Consider the following 27,833-nt stretch of genomic DNA (forward strand, 5'->3'; position numbering starts at 1 on the left):
ATGTGGCAGCAGAGTGGCCCAATGACATAGTGTTGAGGTGGCAGCAGCATGAGGAGACCACAGAGTAGTGACGTGGCAGCAGCATGAGGTGACCACAGAGTGGCCCAATGACATAATGGAGAGGTGGCAGCAGCATGAGGAGACCACAGAGTGGCCCAGTGACATAGTGGTGAGGTGGCAGCAGCATAAGGAGACCACAGAGTGGCCCAGTGACATAGTGGTGAGATGGCAGCAGCATGAGGAGACCACAGAGTGGCCCAGTGACATAGTGGTGAGGTGGCAGCAGCATGAGGAGACCACAGAGTGGCCCAGTGACATAGTGGTGAGGTGGCAGCAGCATGAGGAGACCACAGAGTGGCCCAGTGACATAGTGGTGAGGTGGCAGCAGCATGAGGAGACCACAGAGTGGCCCAGTGACAGTGTTGAGGTGGCAGCAGCTTGAGGAGACCACCGAGTAGTGATGTGGCAGCAGCATGAGGAGACCATAGAGTGGCCCAGTAACATAGTGTTGAGGTAGCAGCAGCATGAGGAGATCACAGAGTGGCCCAATGACATAGTGTTGAGATGGCAGCAGCTTGAGGAGACCACAGAGTAGTGCTGTGGCAGCAGTATGCAGAGAACACAGAGTGTAGTAGTTCAGTTTGTCCTCCCTCTCCCCCATTTTGGACCAGTAGCGAGGGTCTAAAATGGTGAAGAGCCAGTAGTCATCCCTCTGGCGAATGGTGACATTTCGGCTGCCCCTACGCATGCAAGTGAGCATGCATCAGGCCATTTGCGCAAGTGACTCGGAGGGACTCCCTGCCTCCATCTCCACTGTATATTGCCACGGTGTGTCTGGGTCCTCTGCCTCCTCTTCCCCATCGCCCTGTAGCTTCTCTGGCTGCTCCTGCTGCTCCTCTCCTGTCCCCTGTGTAGAAAAACAAGCCATTTCTCTACACATTGCTTGTGCTCGAATGTCCTTCTCCTCTACTTCAGCCGCAACAGGGCTCATGTGGCCATTAGATGTAGTCGCCATGTCTCCTGTCCCCTGGCCAGCCAGATTTAGCAGAATCTGTTCCAGGACATGAATTAGTGGAATGACGTTGTTCATCCCGTAGTCCTGGCGACTGACAAATAAAGTGGCCTCCTCAAAGGGCCCGAGCAAACGGCAGGTGTCATGCATGAGCTGCCACTGGCTAACATCAAAGTTACACAGGGGAGTACCTCTGTCCGCCTGTATCAACAAGAAATCGTTTATGGTCTTTCTCTCTTCATATAATCTGTCCAACATATGGAGAGTGGAATTCCAACGGGTGGAAACGTCGCATATCAGCCTATGTTGGGGGATGCCGTTCTGCCGCTGCAGCTCAAGGAGGGTGTGCTTTGCAGTGTACAAGTGGCTGAAGTGCATGCAAAGTTTCCTGGCCATTTTCTGGATGTCTTGCAGATAGGCGGAAGACTTCAGGAACTGCTTTACAACCAGATTGAGCACATGCGCCATGCAGGGCACATGGCTCATCCCTCCTTGATGCAGTGCCGTCACCATGTTCTTCCCATTGTCGGTCATCATGGTTCCAACTTTAAGTTGTCAAGGAGAAAGCCAGGATTCGATTTCTTGATGAAGGATGCAGAGCAGTTCCTCCCCTGTGTGACTCCATTCGCCGAGGCAAACTAGGTGCAGAACAGTGTGACATTGCCGTTCCCTGCATATGTGGTATGCTGGTGGGGCACTGTGAATTGTCCCTGCAGTGGAGTTGAGGACATGGTGGAGGATGAGAAGGCAGAGGAGGACATTGTTGCAGGACTAATGGCGTGAGAACGTGGAGGCGGAAGCGGCGTCACCTGGCCAAGTTGCTGGTGTGGCTGGGCAGGAACCACATTTACCCAGTGGGCCGTAAAGGACATATATTGTCCTTGACCGTAGTTACAGCTCCACACGTCGGCGCTGCCGTGCACTTTGCCAGAGACAGACAGGCTCAAGAACTGGCCCACTTTCTGTTCTACATATGTGTGCAGGGCTGGTACTGCATTTTTGGCAAAGAAATGATGGCTTGGAACTCTCCACCTCGGCTTGGCACAAGCAATCAGTTCTCTGAAAGGTGCAGAGTCCACCACTTGGAAAGGGAGGGACTGCAGCACCAGCAACTTGGCCAGGAGCACGTTTAGCTTCTGCGCCATTGGATGAGTGCACGCATACTGTTTCTTCGGTGATTGCTGATATTATGACTGACTAGGAGGAGCAGGAGCATCAGTGCCAGCAGATGATGGGAAGGACAGACCGCTCCCTTCAGCTGAGGTGGTGGAGCCTTGACTGCATTAAATTGGGTGCGTGCCACCGGGTGATGCAACGGTTGCTGTGGTAGGCGGGACCACCACATCGGAGCCACGGTTCTCCCAGGCCACTTCATGGTGACGCTGCATGTGTTGACGAAGGGCGGTGGTGCCAACATTGGCACCCTGCCCACGCTTCACCTTCTGCCCACAAATTCCGCAAATGGCCATATTCACCTCCTCCGGCGGCCTAACAAAAAATTGCCACACTGCTGAGTATGGCATTTCCCCCCCAACACTCCGTACTGACTGCCTGCTACCGCTGCCTCTGTGAAACCCTGCACAGCTTCTTCCCAGGCAGGTAGTCTCCTGCGAAGCGGGCGTTCTTCCCTGGGCACGTTTTGGCTCTCGACCCCCCAGAGCTGCCACTCTGCTGACTCCCGGGGACACTTCCCCTTGCTGCCACCCTCTTCTCCTGATGATGATGATGAAGCCTCTTCTTCACCCGGCTCCAAAGTGAGATCCACTACTGTCTGCACATCACTGATGTCCCCCTCAATGGTCTCAGGGCCAGGAGCCTGACCGCTTGCAACATCAGCTCCCATGCACTTCTCATAATCACTACTTGCGCGCCTACCGGAGGAAGCGGCGGATGTCTCCTCCAGATCTTGGCTTGGCAGTAGCTGCTGACTGTCCTCTAGTAGCTCGTCCTCGCTGAAAAGTAGAGCGGAGCCTACGGCATATACTAGCAGAGGGAACAGAAAAGGACTAAGGTAGGTTGAGGACAGGTGAGGGCACAGGGCCTGCTCCCGGGCTATGCCAACTAAGCGTTGTGTCTGAAGAACCCATTGACTTTTGGCTGGGGGTGTCTGATGTTACTTGCGAAGAAGTAGAAGGCCGAGTCAACCATTCAAGCACCACTGGGTTGCTGGTCAAGTCACGACCGCTAGATGACACCGGGAGCTCAGGCTGCCTTCTCCCTTCTTCTCCTGCCTGCGACAGAAAAATTTAGGCCACTGCCCGTTCCCTTTGAAGGCCGGTCACTTGTCTGTCTGACATACTGTTAAATAAAATAATTAAATTAAAAGGAAACGAATACACCCCAAACAATCTGTAGAACAATGTAAATTGACCGCATAACTGCAAATAAAACGTACTTGTTTTTTCCACTAATAGACCCCGAAAAAGGCTGTAGTACAATGTAACTGCACCGCAGAACGGCAACGATTACGTACTTTTTTTTACACTTATACACCCCAAAAAAGGCTGTAGTACAAAGTAACTGCACTGCAGAACAGCAAATAGGACGTACTATTTATACTATTAAAACATCCCAAAAAAAGCGTGTAGTACAATGTAACTGCACCGCAGAACAGCAAATAAGATGTACTTTTTTTTTACACTTATACACTCCAAAAAAGGTTGTAATATAAAGTAACTGCACCGCAGAACACCAAAGAATACGTACATTTTAGACTATTAAAACACCCAAAAAAAAGTGTGTAGTACAATGTAACTGCACAGCAGAACGGCAAATAAAAATGTCCTTTTTTTTTTTTTTTACACTAATACACCCCAAAAGAAACTGTAAAACAATTTAAATGCACCGCAGAACAGACATACGTATATTTCCTATAAATACACCGTGCAACATAGCATTTGTACCCCAATAACAAAGAAGGTTTGCTGGAATTACAGAGGTATCAACTAGTGCAAACCTAAAAGTAGAAGTAGAACACCAGTTTGGATCCTCAATAAGTGCAGCAAGATGTAATAGAATCGCTCCTGTTACCCAGGCTGTACACTCTCCTATTGCACCTTGTTCTCCTTTTATAACATGGATGATGCCTCCCTATGCTTTCCCTACACCTTGAATAATCTTTCCCTGAACTTGTAAATCATTTTTTCAGCAAAGTAAAGTCTTTTCTACCACTGTCCCTAGCGCCTGCTAACATCTCTCCCTGCACTAAGCACACTGGAAAATGGCAGAATCCAAAATGGCTGAGGGTATTTATAGGGCTGTGACATCACAGGAGCTGATTGGCTGCATGCATGGCATTGTGGGTGATCGTTTGTTCCCAGAGTTCTTTGCTCCATGTCCTAACATGTGCAGCAGCCATTTTAGGAAAAAATGTGATTTGTTACCACGAAGCATGAGGAAATTCGGATTCGGTGCCAGTCGAATTTTTCTGAAATTTGGATTGATGTCCACTTTGTCAACATCTCTAATGACCTCATATACATCTATGTGACCGATACAGCATGAAAATAGGACATTGTTTCCTGTGTAGTTACCACATTCAGCTTGTGCTTTCATTAGATTTTTTTCTTAATAATCACATATAGAAAGATTAAACATGGTCTTGTAACACTTTAAAAACAGGTATGTTCTACAGCGGTCCCTACACTGCAGTTAAGCAGCATGTGTGATTAACTGGAAGCTCCAGCCAATCAGTATGGACATTTCACTAGTAAAACACCCGTATTATAGGAGTGCATGCACCAATAAGCTGTCTGGTAGCGCCTCTCTACTGTACAGTGCAGTACTACTGGGTGTTCTGTACTGCTCTTTACCAGGATACGCTGCTCCTTTGGACACCAAGTGAGGGCAACTCAATTCTAGTTTTCTGGTACACTGTGTACTGTACAAAACCCAGAAGATGTCCTCAATTAGGGCTCATGCACACGAACGTATTTTCTTTCCGCTTCCGTTCCGGTTTTTTTTGCGGACCGTATGCGGAACCATTCACTTCAATGGGGCTGTAGAAAATACAGAAGATACTCCGTGTGCATTCCGTTTCCGTTTGTCCGCATGGCCGTTACGCAAAAAAGTAGTGCATGTCCTATTATTGTCTGCAAATTACGGTCCGAGGCCCCATTCAAGTCAAGGGGTCCGCAAAAAATACGGAACGCACACGGAAAACATCACTTATTAGTGATATTGATATTTAATAAATACATATTTTATACCCACCAATCTGTCTACATTGGTCTTTGTAGCGTACTACCAGCTGAAGACTACCAGTTTTTCCACATACATTAATAAGTTACTGTTTCTGTATATGAACCGCAAAAAAACGGATCAAATATGGAAACCATACAGATATGTTTTGTGAAATAACGGAACGGAAGAGGACTTAAATCAGAGGGAAAAAAAACTCAGATACAAAGCAATGGGTCAGTGAAAAAACGGACCGCAAAACAACAACGGTCGTGTGCATGAGCCCTTAGACAGTTATAAAAAGGCTGTTCAGACTTTTATATGTTATATGTCTGTATTAGTTATCTGATTCCTTGTTCTTATTTTGGGTTGACATTTTGGGGGTTCAGAACCTATTACAAGATTTTCATAGAGTTATGGTGTAAAGTTACAATTTCAGCTTACTGTGGTCATCCTGAAACAAATCATTGTTGTAAATTTAGGGACCACTATATAGTTAAGTTTAGTCGTTGTGTAATTATCTGGTATAGGATTTGCTGTAATGGTCTGGGATGTTGATCTCAGCAGTTCCACTGTAATCTCTATTAATTATTCTGCATTGTCCCATAAATTGTCATCACCCACTCTCGTAACGATCACAAATTTTGTGAATATGTGCAGTATTGACCAGTATCCTAAGTTTATAGTGTATTGCTTTTGGATGTTCTGTTCCATGTCTTGTTTACATTCCATTAATTTTCACGTACTCTACTTCCATATAAATATTAAAATTACAAACAAGTGCTCTTTTCTTTTAGATCTGGAACTGCTGTGCTCGATAGAGCATCTGGCGTTTCTTATGAAAATAGTTGTTGCCTAAATGAAGAAATCTAATGTATCAGGAAATGGCATTACTGGCAGGGAAAGCAGAGGCTGACTTCACCTCCTTCAGATTTAAGAACGTGGAGAACTTATGTGAAGTGCGGACCAGAAAAGGAGTGTTCTACAAAACAGCTAAGCTCCTTCGGCCTGGAGAGGAGAGATGTTATAGAGGCCAAGTTGAAGAAAGAATAAGACATGTCATCATCAATGTAGGGGGCATAAAGTACCGAATACCATGGACCACTCTAGAAGACTGTCCACTTACACGGCTGGGAAAACTTAAAGCTTGTAACAATTATGATGAGATCATGGATGTTTGTGATGATTATGATATCAATTGCAATGAGTTCTTCTTTGATCGCAACCCGTGTGCCTTTAGGACTATTATGACTTTCTTGGCAGCTGGAAAGCTAAGGATACTGAGAGAGATGTGTGCCCTTTCTTTCCAGGAAGAACTTATTTACTGGGGGATAGAGGAAGAACAATTGGAGTGGTGCTGTCTTAGAAAGCTGCAGCAGAAGGAGGAGGAATTAGCTGAGGCTAAGATGTATGAAGGGGAATATGGCACCTCCAAGGAGAATTCGCAAAGTGCCTTGCAGGACAGCGGGCGTATGGCCCAGTGCATGAAGAATCTCAGGGACATGGTGGAAAACCCTCACTCAGGGATTCCTGGCAAGATTTTTGCCTGTTTGTCAGTTTCTTTTGTGGCAATCACAGCAGTAAGCCTCTGTATTAGCACCATGCCAGATTTCAGAGAAGAGGAAGATAGGGTAAGTCTGTTAAACAGAATTTGGTATTTTATGGTTCAAGTGTAAAATGGAAAGCTTGAAGATAAGTCGCATATGTCAGTACCAGGTGAAATGTACAGATTCATCCAATTGTATAATTTTATCTACAAACTAAAACGTATATTTAGTACAAGATAGCGTAAATGTTCATGCTGAAGAATGTATGTATGAAGATTGGAATAACTTTGAGCATAATATAATTGTTCTTTTACTTTATCAGTCAAATGGTTTAGGAAAAGATACTGTTTTTGCGATTACTCTTCTTTGTCTCCATTAGTGGTCCAGGATAGGAGTGAGCCCTAATATATAACAGAGTTCCATACACTGAGATCTTCTGGTGTAGAATTTAACCCAGATATAGAAGCTGTGTTCAAAATCATGTTGTGTATAGTTCAAAATCTCCATATAATTAAAAAAGATGAAAGATCGGATCTGAGAAAATCTCATACACTGGAACAAGTCCTGGAGTCTCATGGTGCATGGATGAGTAGAAGTTTAATGTAACATATTTTTTAAGATTTTTTGATGATGCTAAATCTCATTTTCCATTTTACAATCTATATCAAAAACATCCTAAAATCCCGCAGTTTTTGACTGGCCACTGAGCCTAATAATAGACACCACTTCTTATGCCACATTTACATGCAGCAATCAGAGGCCAAGGCATGGGCAACCTGTGGCTCTCCAGCTGTTGCAAAACTACAACTCCCAGCATGCCCAGACTGCCTACAGCTTTTAGCCAACAGCAGGGCATGGTGGGAATTGTAGTTTTACAACTGCTGGAGAGCCGCAGGTTGGCCATCCCTGAAGTAGCCAATTGTCGGGAAGGAAGTGTTCTTTCCCGACAACTAACTGCTCAATAGTGGAGGATTTACATGCAGCAATCAACCCTACCGTATGAAAATAAGGGATCACTACCGCTATCACTCATCCTCATACAGCTGCACTGTTTCTAGTCCTCTTTAGACAGCATGATCTGCTGCCCAGAGACGATAATTTAGGTTTTCACAATTGTTTCACCCGATGAATGGGCGTTGTGGTCTGCGGCACCTTTAGACGGGCAGATCGTCAGGATCTTCCTTTAGTCCATACAGAACACTTTTCATTATCCCCACAGGCAAGGTTACAATGACAGATATCACTTATGTATAGATAACATAGATTTCTCAGTGGGTCATGGTCAAGTCTTATCTATTCTTTTCTTGCACGATGACCTCTGCACAGGTCACAGAGCATGCCTAGAAAACTCTCCCGTAGAAGTCAGTGAATCCCATCCTGTCCATTGTCTATGGTGGCTGCCATAAAGCGTATCTCTAAATGCTGTTAACAACCTCTCTGGCAAGATGGCAACCCCCATAATCGTGTTCATAAAATAAAAGATTAGAAAAAAGGATATATGTAGCTATGTGGTTTTAACTGGCAGAAAAAAAAATTATAGGTGACACTGTCCCTTAAAGAAAGCACATATACATCCAGTAAAATAACCCTTTGTTTCCTGATATATTTGAAATGAAACAGCATGGCAGACAACTGCCGACACATCTTTTGCGCTCCCACAGCATCAGGTGTCAGAGCTAAAAAAGAGCCCAAAATGTCCTGCTGTACTCTTCTTTTAATACTTATTTAATTCTTTCAAATCAGTTAATCTGTTATGTCACTGCAGTGATGTCACACAGACTTTGTAACGATTTCCTTTAATTTAGGGAACATATCAGGACACCTAAAACACAAACAGCAGCCAAGCTGTGAGCTTTTACCATTTACCAATACTCCTACATAAAGGGGTTGTGTGCGATTAGAGAAGGGGCAGCTGTTTCCCACATATAGCTCTACGCTTGTCCAGGGGCTGTACATGGTATTGCAGCTCAGTTGCATTCACTTGAATAAGGGCTCATTCACATTACCGTATGGTCATCATGCCCATGTTGTGGACTGCAAAACATGGGCACCGACCGTGTGAACTCCCCATAGAGGATGCGGGCCGATTAACTTGAATAGGTCCGCAATCTGCAGGATACGGCAAAAGAAAGGATATGTCCTATCTTTTGCGGTGTGGAGGCACAGATCGGAAGCCCACGGAAACACTCAGAAGCTCTTCCGTGAGCTTTCGGGCCATGACGGTGTGCTGCAAAAGATAGGAGATGTCCTTTCTTTTGCCATATCTTGTGGATCGCGGACCCATTCAAGTTAATGGGCCTCTCCCACAGCACAGAGTTCACACGGCCAGTGCCCGTGTATTGCAGACCACTATTTGCAGTCTGCAACATGGGCACGGTGACCATATGGTCATATGAATGAGCCCTTAGGCTGAGCTGCAATACCAGACACAGCCTTTGGACTAGGGTGGTAGAATCTAGGAAAAAGAACCCCCTGTCTTCTAATCTTATACAATCCCTTTGAGACTAGACACATTTTAAGTTCTTTCCAAATGTCCTCATGTAAGTACAACTTATCCTCCAATCCAGGCATGCTCAACCTGCGGCCCTCCAGCTGTTGTAAACTACAACTCCCACCATGCCCGGCTGTAGGCTGTCTGGGAATGATGGGAGTTGTAGTTTTGCAACAGCTGGAGAGCCGCAGGTTGAGCATGCCTGCTCCAATCCATACTAGATATAACCAGATAATGTACAACACTTGTGAAGGTTATACAGTATGCACTAAGTGATAGATACAAAAGAATAGGAATCTGTCCAGAAAACCCAGAGCTTCTGCACACATGTAACTATGCACATTCTTCAGCCCAAGACCTGCAAAGCAATCTAATTGTGTGATGGGACAATACCACCATAGGCAGAGAGCACTGAACATAACCATGACAACCAGATTCAAAACATCGATTGTTGCATTGCCGGAGCAACAATAATAATATGGCTTCACTGTTACCTCTTTAAGCAGATTAACCTCTTAGAGATCAGTGATTGTACATGTACATCAAAAGTCACTAAAGAGTATATTGAGCAGGGAGCTTAGGAGCTTCAGAGGGAGGCAGTAAAAATCCCATTGATGCTATAGTATACTATTGCAGTGTATGGTATAAGTGATCAAACAATTGCATGTTCAAGTCGCCTAAGGGGACTGAAAATTTAAGTGAAAAAAATAAAAATAAATTCAAATTACCTCCTTTTCCAAATTTTACATATAAACATCAATTGAAAAAAAAATACAAGTATCACTATGTCCAAAAATGTCTGAACTAACAAAATATAAAAATACTTACCATGCACGGTGACTGCAGTAATCGAAAGAAAATAAAAATGGCCAATTTGCTGTTTGTATCCACAGTCACTTAGCTGTGTTGCTGAACCAGTATTAACCCATTAGTGACCACCAATATGCTTTTTACGGTGGTTACTAATGGGCCTTAGGCTGGGCAGCCGGCCTTTTATGGTAGCCTAGTCCACAACGGGCTCCTGTTCTAGTGTCTCGGATTGACAGAAGTGCCTGTCCAGGCCACTTAGCCCCTTAGATGCCTAAGTCAGTAGCAACCATGGCATCTAAGTAGTTTAGAGGGAGGGGGTTCCCTCGCTTATTCATTGGCAGACCGCAAATTAAATTGGGGGGTGCCAATATCTTTGCATGGTAGCTGGGAGCCTAACAAAGGCCCCCAGGCCTGCCTGCAGTGTATGCCGTTTAGGATAAGGCCTGTTAGTATAGCAGTGACAGTATAATACTCTGTACTGCATGAGCAGTGTAGTGCATTACATCACGCAACAATGATTTTGCTACTGAGATAAAAACTGTGATTTATACTAAAATGAGAGCGCTGATTCCAAATATGAACTCGGAATTTTCCTGAAACGTCTAGATTTTAAGTTATACATGTAAAGCCTATTCAGTTATAATATTAATGCATTATATTGGAGATATTCCAATGGACATGTCCAGACCTTTTCGGACGCACTCAGGCTGATGTCAGCAGTAAGTATATAAGGCAAGCTGGACCGATTTTGATAAAGTGATCTGTTATAGTGCGATCAGTTTTGAAACTTAAGATGGATAAACGCAAATGTGTTAACGATCCAGACGATTTCTGCTACATAAGTGGCAAATACACTACTTATGATCAGCGCAAGAATCTGACAAAGCGAGTGCGTCTTGCAGCTTGGGATGCATTTGTGCTAGTAGTGCAGAACTTCCTTGGGAACAGACGAGCTGCAAACTATGCTGGATTAGTAGACAACATGCTTACAGCATATGAACAACTTGGCTGCCGAATGTCATTGGAAGTGCATTGATTACATTCCCATCTTGACTTTTTCCCGCCCAATTTGGGACACGTAAGTGACGAACATGGAGAGCGGTTCCATAAAGATATTTCTACAATGGAGAACAGGTATCAAGGCTGGTTTTTGCAACGGGAAAATATGACCGTTCACAAACGCAAAAGCAGATGCCTGAAGCACTTTTAACAGTACTGGGCCTTGCTCAAGTAAGACTTTTAAACTGAAAAACAAGACTTTTTGAAATGTTGTTATTCCATTACATTTTCATACACTGTTTACTACACAAATTTTGATGTAGATCAGGTAATTGTTGGAGTAAAACTCGTTCTGTTCAAAATTATTCAATGCTTTCCAAGTGCTTAATTCATTTAGGCATACTTATGCATAGCAATATTTCGTGACGTGTTACAATTCTGACTTCGGATTTGTAATCCACACATTCGATTTAGTATAGGACAAATCGTTTTTTTTTTTTGTTGCATGGTGTTATAGAAGAGTCCAGACCTGTCAAAGTCCCCTTGTGGCACTAATAAATGGCTTAAAAAAAGTTAAATAACGTTTTATTAAATTTAAAGAATCTTAAAATTAAAAATACACATTTTTTTTCCACGGGAAAAATGCGTTTTTTCCGGAAATAATTGCAAAAATAAAATCTTCTCCACTTGTTTGGTATCGCCGCATCTGTAAAGACTTCCAATACAAAACTACCATGTAATTTATCCTGCACAGTGTTTCCCCCCCTCTAAAAAAAAGAAAAGTCAGAATTGCTGTTCTTTATTTGCTACCAAAAAAGGGAAATGAAAAGCAATCAAAAAGTGTTATATACCCCAAAATGATACCAATAAAAACCACAGCTTGTCCTTCAAAAATTAGGCTCTCACAAAGTTCCAATGAATGAGAAATAAAAAAGTTCTGGGTCTTGGGATGCAGTGATGTAGAAACGTTTAAAAAATAAAAAAAAGTTATAGCTCTTGGAATTGCAAAACAGGCTGGTCACTAAGGGGTTAAATGTTTTTCTGCCCAGGTGTCACAGTTTCACCACTTCTGTGTGTGAACAATGTGCAAAGCAATCAGAACCACACATTCCTTTGGGCCATCAATCATACAAAAGTCAGACCACTCATGTTTAAGGGCTCATGCACACGACAGTTGGCTGTTTTGTGGTCTGCAAATTTTTGCAGAATGGAAACGGCCGGCCGCTAATAGAGCAGTCCTATCCTTGTCCATAATATGGACAAGAATAGGACATGTTCTATAATTTTGCGGATGGCTTGGAATGGACGTGCGGATGTGGACAGCACACTGAGTGCTGTCCGCATCTTTTGCAGCCCTATCGAAGTGAATGGGTCCGCACCCGACCCGCAGAAAATCCGGATCAGAAGCGGACCCAAACCATGGTCGTGCACATGAGCCCTAAGTGTTCCAAACAGGAAACTCCTTTATTCATGTCTTTTCTGCACAATTGATACACGTAGTGAGAACTCTTTCAGGCCGAAGTCTAATCGGCAGATCCTGTCATGCCACGTTTTGGGGACACTGCCCCTTCCGTATGCATAACAGGCAGGATCCTCCCCATCCTAAATATACCTCAAATATCGATCTCAACTGTGACATTTAAACAACTGTCATACATCTCATACACTCTGAAATTACAGGCTTCATTCAATCCCTGCCATTGCAGCATCTCCAATTTAACAATCCAGTGTACCTCACTTGCAGTAAGTTTTGAGATTACCCCTTTATTCTCATTTCTCTCAGCCTGCTCAATTACCTGCCAACACAACTCACTTAAGGGCCCTTTACACAGGCTGAGAATCGCTTAGATTGTTAGTGATGATCTGGCGGTGCAAATGTACCGCCGATTACCCAATGAAGCTAAATGCTCGTTCTTTGAGTAATAGGATCGTTTGTGTGAAAACAAAAATCCTCGTTTCCCAATAGCAGATTGTGCTGTGTAAACTCGATCTGCTGCAGGGAAACAACAAGTCTGTATGGGGAAGAGCAATTGTATTAGCGGTCTCTCCTCCCCATTTCTGGAGGATATCTGTTCATGCACCGTCTCCTCCACCAGCGAGCAGCTACCTTCCCAACAATCTGCTGTAATATCAAAAAATGCCTAGCCATCCCTGTCTCAGCAAATGAATGTTCCATCACATCCGGAGAAGGCGCTCCTTTTTTTTGGTCCCCAAAGTTCCTTATCGCTGATCAGTGTTCATTGATCCTCTTTTTTTATTAGCCTATTGGACTTTCCATGTAGGATTTATATCAGAGGAAGGTGTGGTTCTGATTGTTTAGGACAATTCCTGTATTTTAGATGGCAAAAATTGTGCGGAGGTGCTGAAAAAGTAATAAATGCAGGTGTGAGCAGAGCCTTATTTCCATTGAAAGTGGAAATAAAACAAATTCTTAATTAAACTAAATAGCTTTCAAGAAAACCTATATTTCTTTTCAGAAGATGCTTGTCGGCCTCAAAGAGCCACAGTTCCGAGTTCCGGAAGGAATACTAAGAAGATACATATTGAAATGCACACTGCCATTTAAGTAATGTCTCTTACTGAGTAATTGACTCGGCTTCATGTCAAAGCCCATCAATACATATGTGCACAAAAAGTCTGAAATGGCTTGCTATATGGTCTTTATGTCACGTAACACTGAAAGCCACATGATTAATGATGCCCGCACTGCAAATAATTGTCAAAATGTTGATTTTACTTACAGACGACCACTACGTTTAACTTGTATGCCAAGGAATGCTGCCAGAGTATACTGTAAACTAGGGATGAGTGAATTTATTATTACGAATCGATTAGTCTCATCAGCCGGAGTTCTTCACCTGGGAGAGGCAGTCTCCGCTGGTGAGGAATCTCCCCCTGCCGCTTGATTGACAGGGCCGGACATCTCGCTTGGCCCTGACAATCTTGCGCCTGCACAGGTGCTCCGAGTAGCAGCACAAGCGCAGAGGCTCTGCTTCCACTACCAGAGCAGCAACTATTTTATTTATTTATTTTACTCACTTATATAGCGCTGACATATTCCGCATCACTTTACAGACCTTAGCATCACACTGTCCCCAATAGGTTCACAATCTACGTTCCTTATCAGTATGCCTTTGGAGTGTAGGGAGGAAACCTGCACAAACATGGGGAGAACATACAGACTCCATTAAGATGTTGTCCCTAGTGGGATTCGCGCTCTGCAAGGCACCAGTGCTAACCACTGAGCCACCGTGCTGCCCCTCCGGGTAGCAGCGCATAAACAGTCCCTGATCCAAAATAATCGATTCGCTCATCCCTACAGTAAACGTATCCATAGGCTCCCATCCACCTTGTGTAGGCCAAAAGAGTCATTTTGTTCTCCATCAGGGTGGTATGCATCGGCACACCTGTTTTTTCAACTATATAGGGTGCCTGTGGGTTACGGGTAGCACTGTATGGCATCTGTCACAGGCTTCTGTTGGATGTATACGTCAGATGGGTATACCTCCAATAGAAGGCTCCAAAACTGCTTACACACAGCCTTAGGGCCACCCGTTCTGTGCATTGGGGACCACAAATTGTGGTCCCCAATACATGGGCACCATCCGTGTGGCCTGCGCTGACTGATGTAGACTCACTGAATGGGTCTGCGTTCCGCCCGCACCACAATAAAATGGAGCATGTTCTATTTTGTTGCAGTGCAGAGGCACATACCGAAAAGCCACAGAAGTGCTACGCAGTGCTTCAGTGGCCTTCTGCTCCGTGCCTTTGCACCGTATCTTCCGAATTGCGAACCCATTCAAGTGAATGGGTCCGCATCCATGATACGGTGTGCACACGGCCGGTGTCCATATATTGCAGACCGCTGTTTGTGGGCCATAATACGGGCACGGCCGCCACACAGTGGCATGAGCCCTTAATCAGTTTTTATTTCACTTGAGATTTTGCATTTTGATATCGCTTTATGTGACACAGTATACTAAATAAAGCATTACATTTGCAGCGTTGTAATGCCTGTGATATAGTAAAGGTAGTGGGAAAACTTGGCTGGGACCCCCAGCAATCCCAACCTCAAGGAGTCCACATGTCCCCTCTCTGAATGGAGCAATACTGCGCATGTCAAAACCTGTTGACGTTAGCCTAATAGAAGTGAATGGAGTGGTGGACCGACATTGCACTACCACTCTGTTCACACAGGGGACTCGAGGACAACATGGTGAAACATTCTGTTGTAAAAATCATTTCTAATTAACAAATTTGAAAGAAGGGCTACTCATTTTGTAACTAGTAACCCTTGATAATGGGGAAGTAAATGACATGTTATGTGACAGTGTTTTCTTCTCACTATCTGGATCACTGCTGGAGAAAGTTCTTTTTCTTTAAAGGGAACCATGGGCAGCAGCACAAGCATTAGAATCCCCCCTGTCTTCTGCTGAACTATCACTAGCCATCAAAGACTCACAGATGGGCAAAGCCCCTGGACCAGATGGCCTGCCCCTAACGTATTATAAAATCTTTGCTGACATCCTGACCTCGCAGTTTTTGTCCACCTTCAACTTCTTCGCCTCGATCCGCACCTAACTCCCGTAACACTCCATGCCCACATCACAGTTATCCCCACGGAAGGAAAAGACCCATCCCAATGTCAAAGCTACTGACCCATTTCTCTTATAAATGTCGATTTGAAAACTATTCTCCAAGATTCTAGCTACCCGCCTCATCCCACACGTGCAACAACTCATTCACTTAGACCAGACTGGCTTCATGCCCTTGAGGGAGGCATGGGAAAACACCACCAGGGCTATAAATATGATATATCACGTGATTATATCCAAACTCCCCATGTTCCTTCTCTCCACCAACGCCAACAAGGCATTTGACAGGGTTGACTGGGCCTTCATGTTTGAAACACTGGGCCATGTGGGTCTGGGGGAGGCAATGATGGCCCGTATTCACAACTTATACTCGAACCCCTCAGCAGTGATGGCCAATTTGCATTGTTCGCCCGCAAACATATACGGGCTGCCATCTTTTTTCACAAGTCCGGCGAGGCACAGGTAAGCCCTTACATGTGCCTGTGCGCGAGCCGGTCTGAAAACAAGTGCGGTCAGCTGGAGCAGGCCGTTCCGAGAACAGCCACCGGGGGCCTTCATCAGGCTGTTCTTGGAATGCCTGCTCCCGGTGACTGCATTTGTTTTCAGACCGGCTCGCAGCACAGGCACAGGTAAGGGCTTACCTGTGCCTCGCTGGACTTGTCAAAAAAGATGGCAGCCCGCATATGTTCACGGGCGAACAATGCAAACTGGCCATCACTGCCCCTCAGCATCAGTCAAGGTGAACGATCAATTTTCAGCGGCATTTTTGATACGGAACGAGACAGGGGATGCAGGTCCAGGGCATCCCTCATAAGGTAGCTGCCTATGCGGACGACCTTCTTTTCTTTATGACATGTCCCCGCATATCCCTGCCAAATCTTCTAAAAGAACTCAAAAACTACTCATTATTATCTAATTTCAAGATAAACTCTCTTCGAGCCTAGGTGCGGAGTTGGCTGATAACTTCCCGTTTAAATGGTCCAGGTTCTCACTAAAATACTTAGGCATACAACGAACCTATCTGACCTCTACTCAGTGCCTCCTACAGGCAATAAAAATGAACATACACCGCTGCAACAAAGGTATCTTCACCTGGTACGGACAGATCTCCATTTTCAAAATGAATGTCCTCCCCAGAATATTATATTTTTTACAAGCCATACCCATACATATCCCCAGATTGTTTTTCCATACTTTGATCCATCCTTACATGTTTTATTTGGGCAGAGAAAACCCCAAGAATAGCCTCTTCAGTCCTATTCAGACCCAAACATTGTGGAGGTCTGGGATTACTGGACTTTATTTCCTATCACTGAGCCACACACCTATTGAGGGTGGTAGATTGGTGTAGACATCACTCAAATAAACAATGGATAGCGGTGGAACAATCCTTTCTGCCCACTCCACTGGCCGCGACTCCCTGGTTGGGATCCCATATACCATTGGCGGCATGCCTCCCACCCCACCATAGGTCCGACCCTCCGCTCTGTATCATCTGTCTTCAAACTGCCGGACATTTCTTAGTCTCCTTTATCGATGTTTCCTATTCTGGGTAACCCCATGTTTCCCCCGGGATTAGATCGGGGTCCGTTCCGGCGGTGGGTGAGGGCCAATAGGTGTTTAGAGAACATCACTTAATCACGTCCAACTCTTGGCTCTCCTATCAATCACTCAATGACACCTCTGACCCACTGGGTCTGTCGAGTTGGCAATCGCACCAACTACAACATTTTCTCACATCGTTACTTCCAGCCTCCAAGTACACAAGAGGTAGAACCGACTTTGAACAAATCTGCGACATGAGGGGGGTAATCAGACATGCTCTGTCCCGACTCTATGGCTTACTCATCTCTCCATCTAGCCAACCTTCCCCTACCTATATACTCAATTGGGAAAAAGACCTAGGATTTACCTTTTTGACCGGAACAGAAAGAACACCTATATACATTAAAACCTAAGACCTCTATTGCCAGCAACATCCAGGAAATGGGTAAGGTCCTCTCCAGATGGTACAGGGTACTGTCTAAGCTGTATTATCTTTTCCTATAGTCTCCCTACTTTGTTGGCATTGTGGGAAAGCTAGAGGATCGATTTTACATGTCTTTTGGGAGTGTCCCGTGCTAGCCGGCTTTTGGCATGAGTTATGGCGCATCACGTCTAAATTTAGTTCTCATGCTCTTCCTAAGACTGCATTTTTCCTGCTCCATCATAGCAAGATTCCCTTGTCTACATATAGGAGGTTGGTGGTGTGACATATGATTTACGCTGCAAGAGCCTGTATCCTTTGCATGTGGAAACAAACATCTGCTCCCACAATAGCAACAAAATTCAGGAGGTCATGAGAATAGAGGACTTGACAACATCTATGAGAGGTACATATACCAAATTCTATAAAATGTGGCGACACTGGATCATGTTTCAAAGCTCCCAGGAATATAAACTGTTGTTGACAACATAGCTAGGATGCAGTCTTGCGAATAGGAACATCGCCCCCCTCCCCCCTTTTTTTCTTTTCCCCTGTCCCTCCTCTCTTCCATATCCCCCCCCCCCCTACTTTCCATGTTTTTGTTTAAGACCATTGTTTTATACAGTCCTGATCAAAAGTTTAAGACCACTTGAAAAATGGCAAAAAATCATATTTAGCATGGCAGGATCTTAACAAGGTTCCAAGTAGAGCTTCAACATGCAACAAGAAGAAATGGGAGTGAGACAAAACATTTTTTGAGCATTCAATTTAATGAAAACAACGAATAAACTGAAACAGGCTGTTTTTCAGCTGATCAAAAGTTTAGGACCACATGCCTTTAAAAGGCCAAATCTGTGCAAAGATGTGGATTCATTGTCATTTTCTGTCAGTTAGTCACACTTTGTGATGGCAAAGGCAAAAAAACTCTCCCTTTTTGAACGTGGTCGGGTTGTTGAACTGCATAAGCAGGGTCTCTCACAGCGCGCCATCGCTGCTGAGGTGGGATGCAGTAAGACAGTAATTTGGAATTTCTTAAATTCTTAAATGATACTGAGCCGGAGGATCCAGTTGGCTGTCCGTCAAGACACTGGATGATCCTCGACCCAAATTAAGGCCCTTACTGGTGCTGACTGCAGCTCCATAACCATCAGACGGCATCTGAGACTGAAGGGCTTCAAAAACAAAAAACGTCTTCAAAGACCTCGTCTCCTTGAACGCCACAGAACTGCTCATTTGGACTTTGCAAGAGAGCACCAAACATGGGACATTCAAAGGTGGAAGAAAGTTTTATTCTCTGATGAGAAAAAATTTAACCTTGATGGTCCTGATGGTTTCCAACGTTACTGGCATGACAAGCAGATCCCACCTGAGATGTTTTCTACGCGCCACAGTGGAGGGGGCGCCATAATGGTCTGGGGTGCTTTTTCCTTCAGTGGAACAATGGAGCTTCAGGAAGTGCAGGGGCGTCAATCGACCGCTGGCTATGTCCAGATGTTGCAGAGAGCATTCCTCATGACTGAGGGCCCTCGTCTGTGTGGTAACGACTGGGTTTTTCAACAGGACAATGATACAGTACACAATGCCCGCAGGACAAGGGACTTCTTCCAGGAGAATAACCTTACTCTTTTGGCCCATCCTGCGTGTTCCCCTGAACTAAATCCAATTGAGAACCTTTGGGGATGGATGGCAAGGGAAGTTTACAAAAATGGACAACAGTTCCAGACAGTAGATGGCCTTCGTGCGGCCGTCTTCACCACTTGGAGAAATGTTCCCACTCACCTTATTGAAATGCTTGCATCAAGCATGCCGAAACAAATTTTTTAAGTGATCAACAATAACGGCGGAGCTACTCATTACTGAGTTCATGTTTGTAAGTTGGATTTCTGTTTTGGAGGGGTTTAGTTTTTTTTTTTGGAGGTGTGGTCCTAAACTTTTGATCAGCTGAAAAGCAGTCAGTTTATTCGTTGTTTTCATTAAATTGAATGCTCAAAAAATGTTTTCTCTCACTCCCATTTCTTCTTGTTGCATGTTCAAGCTCTACTTGGAACCTGGTTAAGATCCAGCCATGCTAAATATAATTTTTTGCCATTTTTCAAATGGTCTTAAACTTTTGATCAGGACTGTATTTCGAACATTAGACATTATTTGATTGTCTGTGCCTTTTGTACATCTATTGAGTCCAGGTGTTTATCTGTGAAACATACTTAACATTGTCGTTGGGCTGCGCCCCATTCACAATATTTTTGTTTTCTATAAAGTGCTATTGAAAATCTAAATAAAGAATTTACACACAAAAATAAAAAAAAGAACTGAGAACAGGGAAAACAGGCATGGGGTTGGGTCCCATCCGGCTACGCCACATCCAGCTCAGCTTATTAACAGGTCTCTTCCTATTTGTGTTTAAACAAGTGAAGAAGAAAAAGAGACACTAATAGTTTATTGTGCCAGGAAAATGTAAAAGGACAGTAAAAAAGGTAGGGAGAGGCATTTAGAGAGAGGCCGGTCAATTAAACCAAGCCAAATAGGGAGCCACACATATGGCTCTTCTCCCCGATTCTGCCTCATTTGTGACCTATGTTTTCTCTGAAATGCTGCAGCGTTTCATAGTAATAAATAGCTGTCTGTACCGAGGGAGCCTGTTGGGATTTCATGTTGTCCGTGGTATAGTAATTGTTTATTAGGACATATGCACTAATGTCAGCAAGTTTATCTTCTATTACTCAAATGAAAGTATATCTTTCAGTGATCTTCCTAAAAAAAAAAAAGCTTTCAGCATATGCACTCCAGTGTGGAAGTAAAGGCAAGTTTCTAATCTAGAATGAGTGCTGTATGCTCTAGAATTTTATTAGACTAATTCACTTTCAGGCTGCACAGGCCATACATTTTGTATGAGGAGAATTAAATGGGATTTTCAGTCTTATATCTCTTTTTAGTTTGACTCAGGACCATATTCTACCTAAAGGAAGAAATGTACTCTCACCTGCCACTTGGTTCAGGCCCAAGGCTTCGTTCAGCAATCATTATGGTTCCCGACCTGTAAACTTCTGGATGAGATCTCATGCCCCCTGCAGCCATTCATTGGCCTCAGCGGTGACTTGTCCTCAAGCGATATCAGACCCAGCAGTGATGTGCTGCTTGGGGTCACATGGCCCTGAGGCCAACTGATCTTTGGGAAAGGTTTCACAAAGGTGCTGTACTTGAGGATCTAAGGGCCCTGTGTATTTTCTATTTTATTGAGATGGATGTACATTTTGCACTCTAGCTTGAAGTCAATTCTGGCACAATGTGTAAGCACCTAAGTTGGAGTAAAGTATATGTTGCAAGTCTTCGCGACTATGATACACTTGGTGACATCTTCCAAATGATTCTTTCCACATTTAATGATTGTGACTGTTCCTACAATCTGATCATCCCCCGTAATAATCTGGTAGAGCTGCTGCACAGTTGTCCCACAATGTCTGCATTTAGATGGATTTTAAACCTGCCTGGTCCTTTGTTTCCTGTCCTACGGCAATAAGCATGCAGATGATCAGATAATATATCCTGAGGATAGGTCTTCATTAAATAAGCCCTTGAAAACCCCTTTAAATTGTATAGTGAACTTTAAAAGCAGCAACTTCAAACGTCTACATTGATTTTACTTCATTATATGTTGAAACAGCTTTTACATGTATGGTAGAAGTTGAGTCTCTGAAGATGGCGCCCACTCAGAAACTGAGCAGCACCATAGCGACCAGGTGTCTGCTGTTTTAAATAGCAGACACACGGAAGCATTGACCATGATCGGCGATAGCGCTGGTCGTGGACTTTTAACCCCTCAGAGGCAGTGATGGTCCGTTGAGACAAAGGCATCTGAGCAGTCTGTCCCTGAGAGCACTACAATGAGATCAAGGGGGCAATTTGGTTGCTGTGGCAGCCTTTGGCAGGGCTCTATAGGAACAGTGAATTTTAGCTAGGCTGCAATGTTAAATCAATTAAAAACAAACAAAACTGTACCAGACACCACGTAGTCACAAATATCAAATATAAATCTTTATTGTTAAGAAAATACTAAAAATATTAAGAGTGTGTAAAGATGCTGGCAGCATCACCGGGGGAGGTGGACGCATATACAAAGTAGAAGAATTCAGCATCCATAGGTATGTCAGCACAAGATAACAATTAATTGCAACATGGCTAGAGGGAATCACGATCAATAAACAATTAATATTATATAGCAGGGATCAGCAACCTTCGGCACTCCAGCTGCTGTGAAACTACAACTCCCAGCATGCAAACATGCTGAGCTGTACTGATAACTCCCACAGACGCAGGACAGCAGTATGATTAAAAAATTACACTGTTCCCAATCCTGCCACTGCTTCAGTGATAATTTGGTTTCTAGTGCAGTTTTTTGTGTTGATATGTGTCAGAGTAAATTTGGTACAAAACAGTCTATATGTTCTAATTGATGGGTGTTCCTATATGGAGAACAGAAAAGTAAAAAAAAATTATGGTTCAGGAAGGCAGGGAGCAAAAAAATAAAATGCAAAAAACTGAAAATTGCTTGGCCCTTAAAGGGTTAATACTTGATGTTGGTAGTGCACTGTGGGGGGATTTATCAACCTCCTTGTGTGCCAACAAAGTGGCATCAAAAAGTCACATATTTTTGTGCAAGCTCCATTTGCACAAGAAAATTCTGACTTTTTTTCACCACGCTGATCACTTTTCCAACAAGTGTGTGTGGCGTAGTCAGGGTTTAGTCCATGACTGCTCCACCAATGCAACATTGTGCCACAAATTTAAGTAAAGTGAACTTGACCCCACTGAAGACGTGGTGACGCTCTTCTGCATCCTATTCAAATTATCAACACTATGGGGGAAACTTATCAAAACTTGTGTAACATAAAACTGGCTTAGTTGCCCATAGCAACCAATCAGATTCCACCTTTCATTTTCCAAAGGAGCTCTAAAAAACGCAATCTGATTGGTTGCAATAGACAACTAAGCCAGGCGTCCTTAATACCAGTTTCGATAAATGTCCTCCTATGACTCCATGCAGGAAGGTGATGATTGGCCCAAGAAACTGCTTGCTGTAGCGTCCTATGGGCCTGTCATCTCTCTGCATGTGTTTACCTATTATCTATCCTTGGATTCTTGCTCGAATCCACGTTTTACCCAGGCAAAAAATATGAATGTGATGGGGGAGGGTCCCCAACTTAGGATTCCCCTTTGTTATTCTGAGAGGAAAGTCAATACAAAGGTCTTCTCTTCCACAGCAAAACCTTTTGTGTCTATGTGTTATGTGGAAGGCCCACTCATATGGGCGTCATGTAATACTTAATTTGCTGCAGGAGGTTGTCAATGGAACTTTCAGAAATTGCCCAAATCAGAAAACCCCATTAACTATCATTTATTCATTCCCACAAGCAATTGGTTTAAAGAATGATTGGGTTCATAGCAATTCAAGAAAGATCTCTTATAGCACTCTGTGTATTATCTGGGTTTCTGTGGTTTTATCCTCTTTCTCTCTCTCTATATACCATTCGTATAGAAATGACTTTTTATCTACTCCTAACAGATGTGATTTCCTGAATAGAGGAAACAATATAACACAAGAAGATGATACAATTCATTGTGTGCTTCTAATATCTCATGGCATCATCCTTTGTATTTGATTTAACACTTGAATATTCTTAAAAAAAAACAGCCAAATGAAGAGTATATGTCAGAGCTGGTGAACATAGAAGTTTATTTTTTAAAATTTTGACGTGTTTATTGTAACACAACTGTAACATCAACTTTTAACAGAAATGAGCGGAAAAGAGCTAGGAGAGTCTGCATCATAGGAAGGAACACTTCAGAGGAGTCTTATTAATGGGGTTTTCTGAGATATTTGTATTTAAAAATAAATAAATAAAATGACTTGAAATAGCAAACAATTACTACTCGCTAAACCGATGCTCCTGCTGCTGTTTCACTGCTGCTCTTGTCCATTTGATAACACCCTTAGGAGTAGCCTCGAGTCAGATCTGTTCAAGTGACACCGCGGATCCACATCCGCTTCTTTATACTCACCTCACAGACTCCCCTCCCCATTCTTCTGGTTCTTGCTCCTCTCTACTTCCTGTTCTTAGCCCAACATGCAGAAAATGGCTTGTATTACCAAGTCAGCCAATCACTGGCTGAGCAGGCGAGCCCAAGAACAGGAAGAGGAGCGGGAGATTTGATTTAAGGCTACTCCTAAGGGTGTTACCTAAGGAGATTTCCACGTTTTCATCCTTTAAACCCCTGTACAGCAATCTGCAGGGGAACCACCAGGGAGGCAGGGATAGGAAAAAAACCCTCTGCCTTCTCTATGGGGAGCCTGGGTGTCACTGACAACAGGCTTCCTCCTCCGGTGCAGCTACTAACGCTGCAAGGACTGCCAGGGACGTCCTTGCAGAGATAAGCACGGACCGCTTGCTGATTTCTCCTGTAACTGGGGCAGACATATATACAGCCCCCACACGTGCATTACAGAGCTGATCTGGGTCTGCTAAGCAACCCCTGAACTGTATACACGGTACTTATTGAGCACTGTACATACATTGATCAAGAGAGTCAAATGTGAACCAGCTGGGTATTTTATGTCTTTAATTAACAAAAGAAAATATTACATGCAATTAGGATCTCAGTTTATTAAAAGGGGTTGTATCATCTGGAACATTGATGTTATATTTCTAGACTATGCCATCAATGTCACCCCTGAGACCCGCTCCTATCTCCTGAACGGAAAGCGCCCCCTCCCCCCGAAATTAAGCAGAGCATGCAGTGATCAGCTGTTTTTCGGAAGTCCAATAGTGGAGGAGAGGGCACTGCCCAAGTGTGGCCAACTGTCCATTCACTGCTATAGGACTGCCAGAAATAGCTGACCCAGTGCTCAGCCATTGTGTTGTATTGTTCACAACTCCCATAGTGGTGAACGGAGGATAGCCATGCATGCACGGCTGCTCTCTGTTAACTTCGGAGATAGAAGCAGGTCCTAGGGGTGGAACAACCACCTATATGACATTGTTGGCATAGCCTAGCAATATGCCATCAGGGTCTCGGGTGTGCCAACCCATTTAATGAAAAGAGGCTGTGGCGCTTTAATAAACATATCAAATGACTACAGAAAGATAAAACTGCTTCTGTACATCTTCAGATATACTTTTCTAAAGATGAAATGCTCAAAACAGTAAATTAGATAAAAATATGTCACACCCTTTGGTGGTGTCTGTGCAAAGTGCTAACAAATTGACCATTATGGAAGAAGGTCTTTGACTATTACAGGGAATTTAATTGCATTTACAGTTCTACATTCACCTGCATTTGTTATATTGTTTACCAAGACAAATACAGGCGCTCGCCTGGGAATAACCTTTAATTGCAGCAGTCCATGCACAGTGTGAAGCTGAGTGGCTGAATGTATCTGTATAACTGGGGAGCTGGAGTGCAGTGTACACGTGGCTCCATCCAACAGCATGGATTATTGCATTCAGTACCAGGACACTGTCTGCCAGGCTTTTGTTTCCCTGTGCAACCAAAGGACATTCAATCCTTGTCGTTATTGTACATTTTTCTCTTGACTATTGTACAGGCAGCTATGCTTTTTCATAATGCTATGCCAAAAGAAAAAAAGGAAAAGCACTTACCTTCCCCCTCCTATAATTCACAATGTGCAAATGACATAATTAAGTCAATATAATTCTAATTACTTTGAGCGTAAATGGAAAGAAAGAATAAAAACATTGTATGCACTCAGTAAAGCAAACAGACACTTTATGACTGCTAAATCTTTAGTTTTAAGCTCATCTGTGGTTAGGGCCTAGATAAGTACTGTAAAAATCCACAGCAAACATAAAACCAATACAAATGACAGAAAGATAATGGGTTTGCACAAAGCCTCTGCCTGTATACTGTACCTGCTTAGGCTCTTGATATCTGAACTGAAAGCCTTGGATTTATGGTAAAGCAGAAGTAGGCTCAGTGCAAGCAGCCCTTTCTCGTTTAACCTGCTTTCATTTAAGGCTACTCCATCATGGATCTGCAAAAACGCTTCCGTTAAAATAATACAACCGCGTCCATCCGTCATGAACGGATCCGGTTGTATTATGTCTTCTATAGCCATGACGGACCCATCCTGGCACATAATGTAAGTCAATGGGGACGTTCTGGTGTCCGCCTCCAGAGCGGAATGGTGGCTGAGCTGATGCATTCTGAGCGGATCCTTTTCCATTCAGAATGCATTAGGGCAAAACTGATCTGTTTTGGACCGCTTGTAAGACCCCATGATGGATCTCACAGAAAGACAAAACGCTAGTGTGAAAGTAGCCTAAGGCATTATGTGTCAACCTGCAGTATGCGCACCCTAGGGTGAAGGGGTTCGCAGGCCTGCCCTGATTGCTAGGGCTTCTCCACATCAACTGTATCCCTGTCCTCAGAACGGCTATACAGGTGAATACTGCGGCGGGGCACAGGAGCCGAGGTCTCCCTGCCACTAGGCCTAAAGCCTGGGGGGGGGGGGGCACCCTGGCATAGTATCAGCTTAGCATAATTATTTTTGGGGGGACACTATGTGCACTATTACTTTCAGTATTTTCAGGGGGCTATCTGTTTCTGTATTATAGTATTTGGGGGCATTGGGGAGCACAGCAGGGACAGTATTGGGGTGGCAGGGTGTTGAGAAGGAGGTGAAGAGGGTGGAAAAGTAGGAACCTAAGATGTCTGTGTGGCAAACTCTGTAGAGATGAGATATGGCTGAAAGAAGCCATCATGTTGGTCTGGCCTGAATAGAGAAGATGAGGAAAGAGAATACCTATATGAGAGGAGACGTCACTGGATGCAAGAGGTATGTAGTGCTGTATTCTCCCATATGTTTGGTAGCGCAGAATGAAATTTAAAAAGTAACAGTCATCCATCATGGGTCTTAATGTGGTGTCTGTAATTTTGACAGGAAGATTAGTAATGCATGCTGTGCTATCATCTGAAGGAAGAAGGAACTGCTGACACAGGCTTGAAACAGAGCCCATGACAGCAGCGTGAGAATAGCCTTGTTTTTTTTTTGTTTTTTTTATTTTATTTATCACGATCCTCTTCCTTGGGGGTACTTAGTTCGAAGATGAGCTTTGACAACTGTTCACATGGTGCAGTGCTGCACGGCAGCCATTGTTGCTTTGGTGCTGTGCTAGTGGGTTGGTGGGGCCCAGTGCCAGGGTGGCTTTGTCAGGCAGCGGGGGTGCTATTTGGCTGCTGTGTCCCACTGCCTGTTGGTTCGGTGCTGCGGCACCGGTGGTCGCTGCGCAGTGCTGCGCCAAATTTAGAGTAGGTTCCCACTCGAGGCAACCTTGTCGTGGTGAGCGGGTCTATGCTTTTTGATCAAATTGTATACTAATGCCTCATGTACAGCATGCAACATAGAGGTAGGTATACGATAAATTGCGCTGAGAAGCGATGTTAATTATGGTGAGAAGCAGTTATTAGATTAAAGCATAGTATTGAGGATGTGCGATCCAGTTTCACTTTCTCATATTTTACATTAGTTCGAATTTCTAGTCACTAGGGGGTACTTGGCATGAAAAGGTTGTGAAACACTACTGATTTAAAGAGAACCTGTCGCCACAGAATGCAGTGCAGCCTGCAGGGAGCATGTTCTAGAGCAGGAGGAGCTGAGCAGATTGATATAGTTTTGTGGGAAATGAGTCAGCAAAACTTGTAACTTATACATTCTTTCTGAGCTCAACATAGTCCAATCGGCTGTTGTCAGTGACAGCTTTCTCTGTTTGTGTATACATTGATAGCTGTCGGTCACTGATAAAATGGCCCTCGTTCACAATTAGGGCTCATGCACACTACCGTATGCCCTCCGAGACATACGGTCCGTGAGCGGGCCATATGTCCCGGAGCGGCATACATCGTGCGCACGGGAGCACACAGCATCATAGGTTACTATGATCATATGAGTGCAGGACAATAGCCCCGCGGGCGGCCCGATGCGCATAGTATCATAGTAACCTATGATGCTGTGCGCTCCCGTTCGCACGATGTATGACGCTTCAGGACATATGGCCCGCTCACGGACCGTATGTCTCGGAGGGCATACGGTCGTGTGCATGAGTCCTTAAACTCGGTAAAAGCATAGACTTAAAGGGGTTATCCGGTAACTCATATTGATGACCTTACCTCTGGACAGGTCATCAATATCAGATCTGTGGGATCGGACACCCCCGCCGAT

At 44.1% G+C, this 27,833-nt stretch overlaps 1 protein-coding gene across 2 annotated transcripts in view; it reads left to right on the forward strand.

Moving 5' to 3' along the window:
• The window catches only part of KCNG2 (potassium voltage-gated channel modifier subfamily G member 2), a 249,301-nt gene that overhangs the window by 155,778 nt on the left and 65,690 nt on the right, over positions 1-27,833 (forward strand). For both annotated transcript variants that reach the window (XM_040433507.1, XM_040433508.1), the window contains one exon: positions 5,989-6,822. In XM_040433507.1, coding sequence (XP_040289441.1) covers positions 6,064-6,822 — 759 coding nt within the window. In that variant the 5' untranslated portion in view covers positions 5,989-6,063. The remainder of the gene's footprint in view (positions 1-5,988; positions 6,823-27,833) is intronic.

The sequence above is a fragment of the Bufo bufo genome, chromosome 5 (genome assembly GCF_905171765.1).
Source record: "Bufo bufo chromosome 5, aBufBuf1.1, whole genome shotgun sequence".
Classification (NCBI taxonomy): domain Eukaryota; kingdom Metazoa; phylum Chordata; class Amphibia; order Anura; family Bufonidae; genus Bufo; species Bufo bufo.